This window comes from Lathamus discolor, chromosome 17 (assembly GCF_037157495.1).
Source record: "Lathamus discolor isolate bLatDis1 chromosome 17, bLatDis1.hap1, whole genome shotgun sequence".
NCBI lineage: Eukaryota > Metazoa > Chordata > Aves > Psittaciformes > Psittacidae > Lathamus > Lathamus discolor.
The window spans coordinates 3,949,301-3,964,876 of NC_088900.1; the positions used below are offsets into that span (position 1 = coordinate 3,949,301).

Consider the following 15,576-nt stretch of genomic DNA (forward strand, 5'->3'; position numbering starts at 1 on the left):
TTTGTCCTGCAGCTCCCCCCTCCTCCGCCCTGGCTGTTGGTGGATGCTGCGCGTCCTCCAGCGTGGCCATGGCAACGGCGAGACGCGACGGAGCGGTAGGCACCGGACCGCGCTTAGGGACAAGGCCATGGGGCAGAGCTGAGACCTATAAGGGTAATGGGATTGCGGAGAGGGAACTGGAGGGGACTGGGGACATGGTATTAGGGTGAGGGAACTTGGGGGCAAAGCCTCGGGGGGTGCTGCAGGCCTGCCTTCAGGCCGGAGAGAGGGCTCAGGACAGGCTGTGGATGCTGCTCACTGAAAGGCAGTTCAAACAGAAGGTTCTTTGCTGGTGCTGGGCTTTCCTCTTGGGCTGCAGGGTGTGTGCTGCCTCCCATCTCTGATCCACAACGGGAGCAGTGGATACAGGCTGTCCACCCAGGTGTAAACGGCCTCCGGAGGGTAAACTCATGTGATAAACACCCTGAAAGGTTAGAAATCATATTCGGCATTTCCATGTCTTAACAGTTGCCCATGTACTAAAGCGAAGCTCACCCTGTAGCTTTGAAGGGATGGGGCCTATCCGCGTACATCCTACTGTAAGCCCTGAAATTCACTGTATGCACGGAAACCGACTAGTGTACATTTCCTCTCAAATCACTGCCACACACTGTGGCAGTGTCACACACATTTCCACAATGTGTCTTCTGGAGCGTCTAAAGGGGTGGATGACTTGGGAACATCTAAATGCAATCAAATGAAAAGAAGCCCTCTTCCTAATTTAAGGAGAAAGTGTGTTCTTGCTGTCACACACTTTCTCTGCTGATAGCTTACATGTCGGAGATGGTGTAAAGTCGAATAAGAACATGTAAAATTCCCTTCGCCTCTATTTTTCAGCTAAAATTGTGTTGTTTTGTTTTCTCTTTCATAAGCTGTTTATACTCAATTAGCTTTGTTACCACTAATAGTTTAAGGTAGATTTTATAGCAAGAAGTGATGCATTTGCTGTATAGGGTCCTTGTTACTAACTTAGAGCAACAAAGAAGAGTCTCATTTCTGCCTTCCAGAACACCCAGCAGGCTTTGGCAGGCTTTGCCAATACAGAAATCAAGAACCAGCACCAACACATCCTCTTTTCTTTCCATATAGAAAGACTTCTGCTGGGCAAACTGAGCCACTTCCTCTTAGGCAAAAATTGATGGGTTGCACAAGTACATTTTGTCCTTATAGCTGTGTAAATCTAAAATGAACATTTCCAGGGTTACTGTCACCTTTAAACATTGTTAGGAAAAAGCTCACTCGGTACATCAAATACAATTCAATTTGCTGTCACATGCATAAAATGTTTAACACTGAATAAATTGGGAATAATTCTCAAGTTTAAAGGAATTAAATTAAACCTGAAGTAATAATAATGTGCAGTTTCGATTTAATTGTCTACTTAAAATAAAATGGCAAACAAATGAAGGCTAAATGATTAATAGCATGCTTTTATTCACATCCTCAACAGGCAAAATGGCCAGTTATTGAATATTTTATTGTGAGTGCAAATGATGTTAATTGTGCTGGAAACATGCTCTAATTTTTAGTAATTTTTTTGACTGAATACTATGCTGAATGTGAAGCTCTTCATTAAATGGAAATTTGATTTTATTTTGTTTGAACTTAGCCTAGTAAGTACTCAAATACAGTCCATTAACTGGAGCAAATATCACAGCATATACATATGAAACCCCCTCTCTACATCCATTACTAACCTCGGAATTTGAAGAGGAACCGCTGCATCTGTTGTCTACATACAACACTTTTGTTCATGAGTACTGAGTCCATCTAACCTTTATATCAAGTTGGGGGGAGGAATAAAAGGTGCACTTTTTGTGTGCAGATGATTAGAGATGAAGGAGCTCTTCACACTCGTTTTGTTCCTGTGCGGTGACCTGGCCTGCATAATACAATTGAGCTGCTGTGCACACATTTCAGCACAATAGAACTCTTTAGCATTATGCTGTTACTTGAATCATTACAATTATATCACATACTTCTGTACTCATTTCAAAATATGGTCACCTATTTCTCTTTACCTGTGGTGTATGACAACTAGGAATAAGAATGTTTTCACCAGTGTAAACCATCTAACCTCCAGTTTAGAGTATACCACAGCACTAATGCTTGCCTGAAATGAAAAGCATTGCTAGAGAAACAGATTGTTGTATTATTAGAAGCCACTTGAAATATGGGCATAAGCATGTAACTAATTCAGAAAGGATGAATTAATGATTTATGGAAATGTTAACGTCACTAACTATACCACAGTTTGGAAAATCCAGCAGGTCAGTACATTTCTTTTAACAGGGTCTAAAGAGTCAGCCAGGTTTCAGTGCCTATAAGCGTCACTCTGAAAGGCTCACCATTTGTCAGTGCCCAAGAAACCAGGGCTATACAGCAAGTCCAGTTAAGGAAAAACAGTGTTTAAAGCTCTTCTCCTCCCATGTTCCTTACTCCTGCCACTGCCTGCACATCTTCTGCAAGCCAGTTTGTATGTATATTTATCTCAATAACAGCCTGCTTTTAAATGAGAAGTTACTTTCAGTCTTTCATAGGGAGTTTTCTTTTTGAAACATCATGATGTTTTATAGGAATAAGAATAAAAACCCAGAGCTGGAGGCTGTCGTTGCTTAGAAAGTCTCAAACTGACATTTGAGAGAGGGATTTTATGAGGAATATATCACTTTTATAAATAATAAATAATAATACTCTTATAAGTAATAAATAATAAATATCACTTTAATTTCACACAGCAGAGTCCTTGAAGAATGAGCAACAGATACTCATTCTTTTGACGGCTACACCATTTTAAAGGAAACAACGGAAGCAGCACAACGTCATGTCACCTTTTAGCTGATTCTCTAATTTACTTGTGCTAAATTTAGGATAAAGATTGTATTCTACTGTGATGTGAACGTTGGGCCAATTTATCATTCACTGATAACGAAAATTCAAACTGAAGAGGAGGTCCTACCTAGTTTTCTGCTAAAGAATTTTTGGATAGAACTGTTCCAACCTCCTGCCATAACTGACCATGCTGTATGCACTGAAAGAATTCATCTGACCATATTTGCAGGACATTTGCTGGCTCAAATCGCACCCTGAAATAATACAGAATTGATGCAATTTATACATAAATAAATTTGTGCTTCTTTTTTACATAGGAAGCAGCTGTCTGTGGACACGTATTTCAGCCCAATACGATTCTAATTGGAAGAACACAAAGGATGTAGCAGAGTTTTCTGAGCCATGTCACGTTGCTGAAGGAATCAGCATGAACTTTATACAAGATCCATTTTACCTCCATTCCAATGGCTCTCCAGAAGAAAAGAATAAACAGGAGGCAAGGTCACAGGATTCATTGCCTGAATTTGGTACAAAATTACCAAGCTTTCATGAGCCAAATGCTGTGGTCAGCAACGAACCCTTTAGGCTACATACCAAAGGGAAGGAACCTGCAGAAAACCATCATTGTGAAGGTAGTTCCAGGATACATGCAGGTGCTTTTCCTCTTCGGATCCAAGAAGATCGACCACAAAGAGCAAAAAAAGACTTTGTGGCAAGCAACACGCGGACTTTAGGGTTACGTTCAGAGATTGATTCCTATCTTCAGTTACACAACAAAAGGCAAGAAGTTCTTCAAAAGCATGTAGGTAACTTTTACATGGTTTATAATTGATATAAACGGAGGACTGTCTAGTATTCAAAGAGAATAGCTGCATGATCAGGTTTCTAGGGGAATTAAGTAGATTTACAACCTGTCGTGCAACTGATGACTTATGACTTCCAGTGAGGCTCTTGTTCATCCTGAATGGAATAATTGACAAGTCCTCGGTTACTCACAACCCCAGTGATGGCCTCGGTACAAGCCTGCTTAAGATGCATGTATTCTTGACCATGAAGTATGTTGCAGAGGTGATCTGTCACTACTTTTTAATCTTGATATTAGAGAAATCATAGAATAACCGAATCATAGGATGGTTAGGGTTGCAGTAGGAAACCTTGTTGTCTCCATTTGGCTTAAGAAGCTGTACTGGTGTTTTCCGACCCACATCGATCATAACAAAAAAGTGCATGTGATTTACAAATGAGTTTAAGAACCAGAAAAAACTCTGTGGCCACACTGCTTTCAAAGGCTATGCACATTCTTGATTATCACTGTCATTTAGGATCACATATGCAGGAATATTAAATACCTGTTGGATCTGGGTGGTCGGACAAACCCCTTGCTTTCTCAGCCAAGCCTTCTATTTGAAATCAGTCAGCAGATGCAATTCATGTACAGTACTTAGACTTGAAGAGCCTAGCTTTCTTATGATTGACTGCAAAATGTCAGACAACTTCTATTAAGGATTAAGTGGAAATGTAATTACAGTTCCTAATGAACGATTATACATGAGTTTGTTGCTTTTACTTGCTACTTATTATGCATAATGGGAAGGTGGGAGTCACTGAATCACTCCACGAGTTGTAGCATATCTTAACTTGCAAAACTGTAGAGACTTTCTGCTTCAAGTGACACTGCTTCTTTCCAAGGCTAATGAACAGTTGAGACAATATTAGAGGGCATCTGCTGACTACATTACAATGAGCATTAGGGTGGACAAGGTTTTTTCTAGCAGATCTATTAAGAGCACTTGGGGTTTTTTCAGTTATAATTTGGAGGATGGTAAAAATAATTAGTGTAGATTGATGCTAATTAAAGCTGTGTTGATATGATTATGTTTATTATTTGGGGAATTCTGAAAATGATTTCTATGTAAGTATTGGAGCCAGGGATCAGGACTCGCTTGTGTAGACACTGTTCAAAGATACATAACAGGAAAAAGAAGCATGTTAAAATCAGGGCTGTATTCTAAGATTACATTGGTGAAGTAGCCACAGGGTCAGCAGAGCTATGACATAGCAGGAGTCAGGCAGCACACATGTAGAAAGATGTGTTTCTTTCCTTCTTACATCCACAACCATCACCACCTACTGTCAGCTACTGTTGTAATTGCTGTGGATACGCATAGGAAAAAGCACTTACTTCTCATTCTTAACCGAGACATCCATTGCTCCATCCTGTTGGAAGGGGTGAAAAAAGGCTTAATGGAAGCATCTTGTTGACCAGAGCAAAAGTAGTGTTTACAATGAAATAAGTATTTTGCATACATCTTTCTTCAACTGACATAATATTACACCCTCATTCTTACCAGAATCACAGCTGTAATCCCTGTGCATACAGGCAGCAGGCTGTATGTACCAAAACATACCACAAATGTGTGTTGATCTGTATATTTACTAATTCATATAGCATTTTATAAAGCATCGAGTTCTTTGCAGTGTTGCCTGATTCTTTAAGAACCTGATGATGAGTTTCTTTGAGAGAGAGAGGGAGAGAAGCAGTGGCCCAATCTAGCTCAGCTGTACTCAATATGAGTTGCTTTCCTACCTACAAGCCCCTTACTTCAAAGCCAGGAACATAATGTACAATTTTTTAATGGCTCTAGACCAAGGCACTCAGACTCTCTGTGCACTGCGCCTTACCTCAGTGTAAACACCTAATCAAGATTGCCTGCGCTTCAACAATAGCAGCCAAATGCAATTCGAGAACCACAAGCCTTTGAAGTCCTCACTGCAAAGGCTGGTTTTCTAGTCTGGGATAATGACATGCCATGATTGCTGTCTTTGTTGTATCTTTTCAGTAGAGAAGCAATTATGGGCCTCAATTTAACAGAATAGGCATTACACAGCTTATGATTCTCAAAATGCAATTTCATTTGATCATTTTCTCAATTTGATTGGTATTAATAGAATAGTTCACAAAAAATGCTGGCAGAGGTTGTGTCCTGTTCCTCTTTCAAAGAGATAATGTAGAAGTATGCTTTACCTGCCTAGTAAACTATCAGTCCAGTGAGACAGTTGGTTCCACCAAAAACATCTTACTGCCTGCAAAGCTGTATCTATCCACAGGTTCAGGAAAGCTGTGTGGTAACTTTTAATTTGTGAACTTTTCTGGTCACAACTAATAGAATCTGCATTGCCATTTGGAGCAACAAGAAAACTCAGCAATAAACCCTTAATACCTTCTCCTTGTTGTCCTAATCTCTCACCCCCAAAGATGAGAGACTCAGCTTCCCAGGAGGATTTAACACCTCCTTCACACTGATTTCACCACAATGATTTCATTTAATAAATCTCCTGGCCACAAATATGTTCTCAGTGCAAGTTCTCCCATGTTAGCCAGTGTCACTCTACAGCCATACATAGGCACTCCTACCACAAGCATGAGTCCAGCACATAGTTAGCTGTAGACACTTTATGATGAGATTGCACAGTAAATTGAGGTCATACCTGCTATAGTAGTTAGCAGGATAGTTTGAGACAACACAGGTATAAATAAAGAAATAATAAATAAAAAAACCCCATTGTTTTTCCTGGAATTTTATAGGTTGGAGTCAGAAGTTTGATGCTTTCAGCAAAAACTTTCATTATGGCTGTATTTACAAGGGTATTGCTTGGATCTGAAATCTGTAGTGCCAGCAGCCATCCTCCAAAATTGCTCCCATCTGATTTCCAGCCATTGTGCTGTCACCACTGTGGCCATGTGAAGGTGTCCTTCTTCTTTATGGGCTCGCTATTGTGCACAGGCTGTTTGATATCGTTGCCAGGCTATGTGTATTAGATGTTCCATTTGTGCAGCTACTCCTTGCACTTTCCTTCCTACATTACTGTGTTTTGTCATCTTTTCATGCATGACTATTGCTCAAGACCTTGCTATGGCATATATCGTCCATCAATACCTTTGTACACTGGCTGATTGCTTGGTGATTGTCTCGTTGCTTTTCTGTTACGACGAACATCCACCCATCTTTCCATCATCTCTTATAAATGGAGAAGCCTAGAATTTTGATAGTTACACGTAGGTTTCTGTGCTCATGCTTCCTGCAATCGTATTTTTCTCTCTTCTTTTTAGATGTAGAAGGAACATTCCTTGCTACCACATCACTGTTAATTGGTGTTTTGCTTCCTTTTTTTCTCTTTCTGCCTTTCATTTTCTTCTTTTCTATTCTATACTGCCTAACTTTACCATTTTGGCTTTAATAGGAGGCAAATTATTTCTCATTCTTTCCCCAAGAGTTTTAAATCCTTTTATCTGGTTGGGCTGTGGCCATAAACATTCTTGGGTTTTCAGGTTACAGATCCTACAGCTGTTGATGAGGAACCAGTTAAGACAGTCTTACCATTCCAGACTGTGAAAGTCAAACCTGAAGACAAATGGTACCTGAAAGCACAGCATCTCAAGGTTCTGTTTTGATGTAACATGATAATATACACGCAGAAGCATTGAAGTTTGAATATTTAAAGTTGTAATATTGTTAAATTTAAAGTATCAATTACTGACAATAAATACTAGGATATATATCAGTAGGCAGTCACCAAAATCAAATGTATATGCTGCTTTATATGTTGAATTATTTAAAGTCAAAATAGAGCTCAAATTCCAAGAAATTCTGAGCTCAAAGAATCTTACCTGTTTACAACATTATTTGGTTGATAATAATATAGATGCACAAACTAGTACCTGTCTGTGTTTGATGGTTCATGAGGATTCTGAGCTAGAACTTTACTATTGCTGCATTAATTGTCCCCTAAAATCCTCATGACCATAAAGGAGTTACCATAAAACAGAAAATGTTATCTGTAGGCAAAGTTGCACTGACCTCCTCTGTATGCATAGGTTTATAGATGTGCTTTATGCTTTCAAACCAATGCAGTAGAGCAGTTTTTGGAGCAATAGAAGAGACCAGGTTATCATTACTGATGAAAAACCAAGAACTCAGACCAGAACTTCAAGCCAACTGGGATTATTATTGGAAAACCTAGTTACTGTCTTTGAATTACAAGTGTTCGAAGTAAATCAGGCGGACTGCTTAAATTCCCCTAAGACTGGAAGCTGCAATTCTATAAAGAGCAAACATGACTTTATGCTGTTGTCAACTGAGAGAGATGTGCTTTATATGTGGTATTTCAGAACGAGGAGGGTATTTTACAGGGCTGCTCATCCTGTTTAGATGAGGAAACATTGGCCTCGTCCCAGTTTGGCAGCAGTTGATGCTTTTGACTAGGGGCACAATATGCCAGAACATCAATCGATACAGCAGCGTCTGAGATAACAAATCATCATCCTGGAACCAGGAGTCAGGATTCCCCAGTGCTTTTTTTGGCTTTCACCAAAACATTGTGGTCTGTATGTGGATTTAACGCTACCATTAAGTAGTTACTCTGAGTGCATATGCTATGCAGTGATTGCAAGTGTTGCTAACAAAAGAACCCTAGAGAGAGACAGGAGGATGAAATGGAGGATTTTAGTGCTGACAAAGATTAAATGGATTCAGAATGGATTTGTATATTCCCTAGAAGGAAAGCCATGTCTTTCCTCAAAATGAGCAACACCTGATGCTGCAATTGGAACATGACAAAACTTACACTAGGTTTAGAGTATATCAGTTTAGCTCTAAACAGTAGTCCTGGTGTGTTTAAATTCTTACGTTGTTTCTTATCATTTAGCTAGTGTTTTGCAGGATACAGTGCAGGGAGAAGGTTTTGGTTTAGAAATGAAATCATTTCAATCACTGACATCAGTCTGTTTAAAACAAGAATGTTGTCTTGAATGAAAATCATAGAACATGATGTATTCTAGTCAAAACAGCATGTAATCAGTTAATTTTGACAAGGTTTAAGATACAGCTACATGAAAGGTATTGTGACAGGCAAATTTACCAGTACACTTGTCTATGGTTGATCTTAATGAATGTATAAAACAGCAACCACTGAAATTCACCCCACTTCTGATAACTTGTTTTAGATTCACCCACTTAAGTCCTGCCAGAGAAATAACACAAAACCCAACCAGAGACTCAAAGGGAGATTTATCCTAAGGAATGACAGCCAGCAACAGCCAGGAAGACCAGCAGAACTGAGGCCTTGGCACCACCAAATACCAGGATCTCAGACTTCTCCCACACAGGTGGTGGAGCAAGACAACAGCAGCACACTGCATCCAAGTCCTTCTATTGGCCCTGACACTAATACAGCAGCAAATACAGATGCTTGCTTAAATAATTCCCCAAGTACAAGACATCTTGTCAATCAGGATTTTACCACCATCAGCTATCTTTTTCATCCGAAATCACATACATTTAACCCAGCAGAAGTTATATCTCCAGCTTATACCAGCAAGGAGAACTGGAAATATCAGCATAATTGTCCAAATGGATTTCCACGAGGCCAGCAACACCTACACAGCCATGCCACTGCGCAGCTGTTTGCAAGAGACAACAGTACCAATGGTCAAGCACATCCAAATCAGAGGAATATTTCATCTACTTTGAATGCCAATTTTCAAGAACTGGTGAAGGATCAAAAGTCACTTCAGGACTGCAAAAGACACATTTGTGTGGTTAAAAGGTATCAGAACTGTTATCAGTAGTTTAGGGTAAGGATGTAAGTGTTGAAACAGTATTATCATAACACTATGATGTCTAGGAAAAATAGAACTGGACAAGTAAATGTTTTAAAGGCCAAAGTATAAAATCCTGTGCCACCAGCACAGGGAAGAACTTCTTCCTAATGTCTAATTTAAATCTCCCTTATGTCAGCTTAAAGCCATTGCCCCTTGTTCTATCCCTACATGCGCTTGTCAAAACATGTCTTGTCATCCCATTAGGCACTGTCAGTCATTATGGAATACCCATCTTTCCACCATCACGTTCCCAGAATACAAGGATCATTCCATATACAGATTGCTTGTTGAGCTACCTGCTATATAAGATAAAGATTCTTCTTCATCCCCTTCTTTATTTTTTAGGCTGCCTCAATCTTCTATTCACAGTTCAGCAGCAGCCCCTTGTACAACCTCCCAGTTTGCACCAACGATGGAGCAATATCACCAAGAAGAGACTCATTTGACAGAAGCCCACTTAGCTGACAGGCATTTCTTCAGCCTACTTCCACCCATAAACCCACAGGTAGAAAGTATTTCAGAGGCAGATCCAGAGAGTGCTAAAGGAAATCAAGTGAAAAATACCCAGAGCTACTCAGAAGAATATCTCATGCAGATGGAAAAGCAAAACCAGCCTAAAGTCAGCAAGAAGGTAAGCAAATAGGTGTGGATTGGATGGCTTTACATTTCTATTTCCCCTCTGATTGAATTTTGTCCTTAATAACCCAAAAACCTTGAAAAGCAATGGGGACTGAGAAATATTTCATGTTACAGAAAGCACACTGACAGACACTGACTTGACCAGAGCATTAAAACCCAAGGAACAAAGGTGGAAACAGATACTACAATCATTTTAACCTAAAGAGCAAGGCAGTTTACCACCACCTCTCCCTATGTCACATTCAGTCTTGATTAGCTCTAAGAACACACAGAGCAGTGTTTGTCCTTTAAGTTATCCAGTGATAAAATGATTTCGAATAAAGCTATTTATATAAAGCAGCAGGTAGCCAGGCCTCAGATCTCAGCGAACCATTATCCTGGTCACGCTCATTTGCTATCCAACTCAAATCTCCTGGTTTCCAAGGGAATCAAAGTGACCAACAACAAACTTAGAGGATTTGTAAAGCTAACGGCATAAACATTATTACAAGTCTCCTGATGATCCCATTTTGGTCCTTATTAAAACTTGGTCCTTTTTGTCTTTTCTGTGTGTCCAGTTTCATTCAGCAACCAGTTAACACAGACACAGTGGAACAGCATAAAGATATCCCCGTGCCCATGACAAATTAAATGTTTAAGAAGTTAGCCCCAGGTCTCAGGGCAGACAAACTAAGCTGGAATAATTACTCATGTGTTTCATCTAGGAGGCAGTTCGTGTATTGCTGCTTGAATGCTTTTGAGAAGAATTAGCTGGATTATGATAGTAACTGAAGGGCAGATTTCCTTCCCTTTCTGTTCCCCCGAGTTCAAACCATTGTTTCTGTCCTGTATTTTCAGTAGCTTTCTCACGCTTTGTATGTGGGGAATGCTACAAGAGTAAGACTGTTTCTGCTCATAGAAATATCCAGCTTTTCCTAAGGAACAAATGAATTCATGCTCATTGCATGAAGTGAGAAAACCCCGATTTTTTTGTAGGCAGCTTAATCATTAACACTTCCCACTACCTTAAAAGTTACGTGCAAGTGTATCACAATCGAATGGGGATAATAGACACAAAAACCAACATCAAATAGTGCATCTCTGCAGCTGAGTTAAACTTGAACATGCCCTTCGAAGAAAGGCACATTTTATTTGCATATTGATTTCTTGCTGTTTCTGCATTACTCTGGGTTTGAAACTACTACAGAGCTGGTCACAATCAGTTTCCACTGACGAGTTTTCAGTCCACTTCTGAAAGTTAATCTAGTGTATTTGAAAGAGATCAAAAAGGTTCCAGAAGTATTGGGGTCCTTATAGTAATGTCATGAAGTACTGAAATGGCATCACCCGTCACTCACCTTCAGTCTTCCCTATGCACTTGTAAAGCCTTTGCTGTGGTGCAAAGCATGAATTTTTCAACTCCCAGTGAACAATTTCCCATTGCAGCCTTGATAACAAAAAGGTTACTATCACTAATAACAATTGCCTAATTATTATTACCTAAATTGGGCTCTTTTATCTGCTTTTCTTTGTAACAGTTTCTTTGCAGTTTCATTCTAATAACAGTCAAATGAGTCACTTCAAGCTGTTTAAAAATAGAGCTCATAAAAGATCATCTTGTTGACTGAGAAAAGTATGGCTTTTTGATTTGGGTAATTGGCAATTACCCACCTAGATTCAAAGGAAATACAGTGTGATTTGACTTGTGCAATTAACTCAATCATTTTGGTCATTTACAATCCTTAAAATGAGACACGCCAGAAGTAAGACTGAGACTACAAGTTGTACCCTGCTCTTATCTTGGATGTCCACTACAAGCCTTGCTTTAATTATGCTCCCTGTGAAGCCGTATAATGGAAAACTTACCACTGCTCTTTGTTTTTTAGCCATGTACCTCAAAAGCCTACATAAATCTGAATGTGAAGCTTGGAGGCCTTGGACCTGACTATGAGGCAATCAAAGAGAAAGTAAGCAGTCCCTTTTCAATTGTGCAAAGAGAGGAGAATGGCAAAGAAATCTCTGCTGAGAAGCAGCTTATGTTTGCCTGGTACTATGTCCTTGACTGTAGGTCTAGCTTGAGATCCTGAAGGGAGATTTGGATAGGAGGAAAGACAACTGTATTGTGGATCATTTTAACCTTTAATTTTGTAGTTCCAGAAACAGCGAGTAGTTGGCAGGATTCACCAGGGCTAATTGCACGAGTAAGTTATACACTCACGTGGCTTAATTGCAGTCTCATTCCCAATGTAGAAGGTTTGCCTAACCTTCAAAGTGGAAGTAAAAGAAGTTACGTAAAGAAAAGAATGAAATAGCTGGATGTGTGTTACCCTGTTGAAATGGAAACAGATTGTTCAGAAGAAGTATCTGAATAATTGGTATCTCTTGGCCTGTTCTCTGCTGGTAATGAGGGTCTGGTAGCAGCTGTACATCTAAGGTGCTGCAAACGCCATCCTGCATGCCTTGAGATGCTATTAATGTAACAAAAGGTGCTTTATATGGCATTCTTTATAGAGACGTTGTAGGACAGTAGGAAGGAACAATGGTAAAATTATCATCTCTTTGGAGTAATTGCCCCTGTATTTTCTTCTTCCTTGCAAAAGTCATTGCAAAAGCTGGCAGAAATTAGCACAGCCATTTTAGAACCGAACAGATAGATTTAAACATTCAGAATAAAGTATGTTTAAACCTGTCACAATTCTCTTGAGCTCTATCCTCAATATGGTCCAAGGAAAAGCTCTTAAAAACAAAGAGTGACTAAGAAAGCTGTGCCATTTATCAGGGCTTCCTGTTGTGTTCTGCTGAGAAATGATCAATAGCATAGCCAGGTTAAACAGCAACAGAGGTGTAAATGGAAGACTGCAGTGGGAAAGTGTCTCCTTGATGGATCCAGGGAGATATTTCATTAACCATACACTTTTTGCCTTTGTCAGAAAGAGAAGTTGAGGCAACAAAAGGAATATGCAAAGCAGATTAAGGAACGCAACATGAAAAGCATTGCTTCAGTTCAGAGGTTGCCTACAAAACCCCAGGTTGTAACTTCAGTGTCAAGACAGAAGGTGAGAGTCCCTTTAAAATGCATGCAGGGAGAGGTTCTGGGTTTTGCATAAAGAAAAAGCATAAATTTAACTCGCTGTAGGCTAAAATGGTTTCTCCATTTTGATCTTCCTTTTAAAAACTCTAAGGACTCATGGGATCATGGCAAGTGCTCATCTGTTCTGTTATGGCTGTAGATGTAGTTGCTGATTTCTTTGCCAGCAGCAGCCTTCAGACCATGCATCTCACTTGCTCTTCATGAGAGTGTACCAAATGGAGCAGTACTCCATCCAGCTTACCAGCACTCAACGTGGCTTAAACAGCCAGTGATGGTTTCCTGGGGAAAGAGTGGGAAAAAAGGCATTTGGGACCCTCCTAGGAACATTACCCAGTGCAGCACATGCTCTGCTCCACATCAGCAGTAGAGGCCTCACTACTGCAGAGTACACTCTTCTAATGGACCACAGATATCCTCTTGTTAGTCTATTATCCACCTGCCTGTCAGTCTCACTCACAAACTCTTTTCACTTCAGTTGCATAGCTACAGTAATTGGTCTTATTTTTCAAGCCCATACAACAACACTTTAGCCTTCACCTGCCTTCAAAAATAGCCCAAATGAGCAACGACTGACTACACAACAGTGGTACACATAAACAAGCAAAGGCAGCACCTTTTCTATATTGCAGGAAATAATAAAGCTCTGGAAACAGTATATATCCATCAGTTCTGCAGGAGCTCACCTGCATGCTAACAGGTATTCCTTCACGGTGACAAATGAGAACTGCAGGCTTCAGGAAACAAGTCTGGGCATTTAATATCAGTTTAATCCCTAAGTTACTTGCATTTATTTCCAAGCCTCGTATAAACCACTTATGTGGGGCTTGAAATTCTTTGGGTGTCCCAAGTTAAACCAGGGTGCTCCCAGTTTCAGGATTTCCGTAATACTGCTCCCATTCCCTCTGCCTTCCAGTTCCATGCATCATTCTGTGCTATGTGACCCTCTTACAGGTATCTGGTTTTAAAGAAAAAACACTGTTCCAGTATTCAAGGTGTTCTCCAGGGTGATTTGCTTTCTGACAGCACTGAGGTGGTGATTTGCCCACTCCAGAGGTTTCTTGCAGTAGGTACTGAAACATCTAGTATTGAACATTGTCAGAAACAAGACTGGGAAATAGGAGAACTAATAATTTAACTCAATACAGAAATATCTACATTTTCTTGAAAGTATTGGTCAGGTTTTCTCTTGATCAATTACCCCAGTTTTCTTGTTTTTAGGCACTGGAATATGCTAAGAAGATTCCTAGACCAAAGACTTTCACAACCAAACAATCAGCTGAAAAGGTGCAAGAAGAAAGAGTTCTGCCACAGACTTTAACTGGAGACATCCTGCCCCAAATTGCATCCTTGGAAACTTTGCAGGACAGACACCAGAAGGAGAAGCAAGTTGTAGCTGCTTTCAAAAACCTTCATATCTTACAAGCGTTTTGAAATTACTAGGGATATCTTCAAGGCTAAGATGCCTTAACCATTTAGTTATGAGCTGTGAGCATCACGTATGATTTCCCATTCCATTCTTTCAGACTAATCACCTGTTGGCTTGTCACAGTTGAAGCATTTTTAGGCATTTCAAACATATGGGCATATCTACAAAGCATTACAAATAAACATCAGTTTCACTTGATGATTTTCCTACCAGCAATGTTTCTGTTCTTGAATTGCACCAAACATAGCAGTGGGTAATGACACAATACTCATTTCTCAACTGTTACTCTGTTATCTGTTAGTGAATAGTTGTCACATCAAGACCCAGATTCTGAAGCTTCATCTGGGGCAAGACAATTGAAAACAAGCCCTGGCTGATGATGCTGACAATCTGTTATTAGCCAGAAGCAGTTGGAAAAGACATTGAGTAACTAAGGATAATTGAGAGCTACATGTTTGAGAGGAAACAGCTTTTAACAGATTAAATCTATCAAAATAACAACAAACAGATGGGTTTCTTACGATGCTTCCATTTCTTTATGATGAATTAAGTCAACATGTGAAATGTGATTAGAACACACAGCAAGGGAATTTTGAGGAAAACACACTAAAATCTTAGCACATAGGCTGGCTAAAAGGGAAAGAAAAAGAACAAACACACACACACAAAAACCCCAACAACCTCGTCATTATATGTAATTGTTTTATCCAATTTATTAGGTCCCGTTTTGAATGGGAGGAGAGAGAATTAGTCTTTGGGGGGAAAAAAAGGTTTGGGTCTCCCTGAAGAAGGCTCACAATGGAAAGGAAAGGTGGGGAATAAAAGAGGGAATATCTATGAAATGGCTTTCTCTTTTTCTAGATGTACTTTTAGTTAAAGGTAAAAGCTAGAAATGCGTTAAGACTTAAC

The 15,576-nt window shown here is 39.7% G+C and overlaps 1 protein-coding gene across 1 annotated transcript; it reads left to right on the plus strand.

Moving 5' to 3' along the window:
• Positions 1–43: 43 nt before the first annotated feature.
• On the plus strand, positions 44–14,672 carry JHY (junctional cadherin complex regulator). Its single transcript, XM_065697428.1, has 8 exons — positions 44–95; positions 3,189–3,673; positions 7,202–7,312; positions 8,876–9,477; positions 9,878–10,163; positions 12,037–12,117; positions 13,081–13,206; positions 14,460–14,672. Exons 1-8 carry the CDS (start codon positions 44–46, stop codon positions 14,670–14,672), a joined length of 1,956 nt encoding a protein of 651 aa, XP_065553500.1.
• Positions 14,673–15,576: the final 904 nt, after the last annotated feature.

Coding starts and splice junctions, on each gene's coding strand:
- JHY (XM_065697428.1), top strand. CDS start 44: ATGCTGCGCGTCCTCCAGCGTGGCCATGGCAACGGCGAGACGCGACGG. Junction 12,118..13,080: donor ATGAGGCAATCAAAGAGAAA/GTAAGCAGTCCC, acceptor TGCCTTTGTCAG/AAAGAGAAGTTGAGGCAACA. Junction 13,207..14,459: donor CTTCAGTGTCAAGACAGAAG/GTGAGAGTCCCT, acceptor TCTTGTTTTTAG/GCACTGGAATATGCTAAGAA.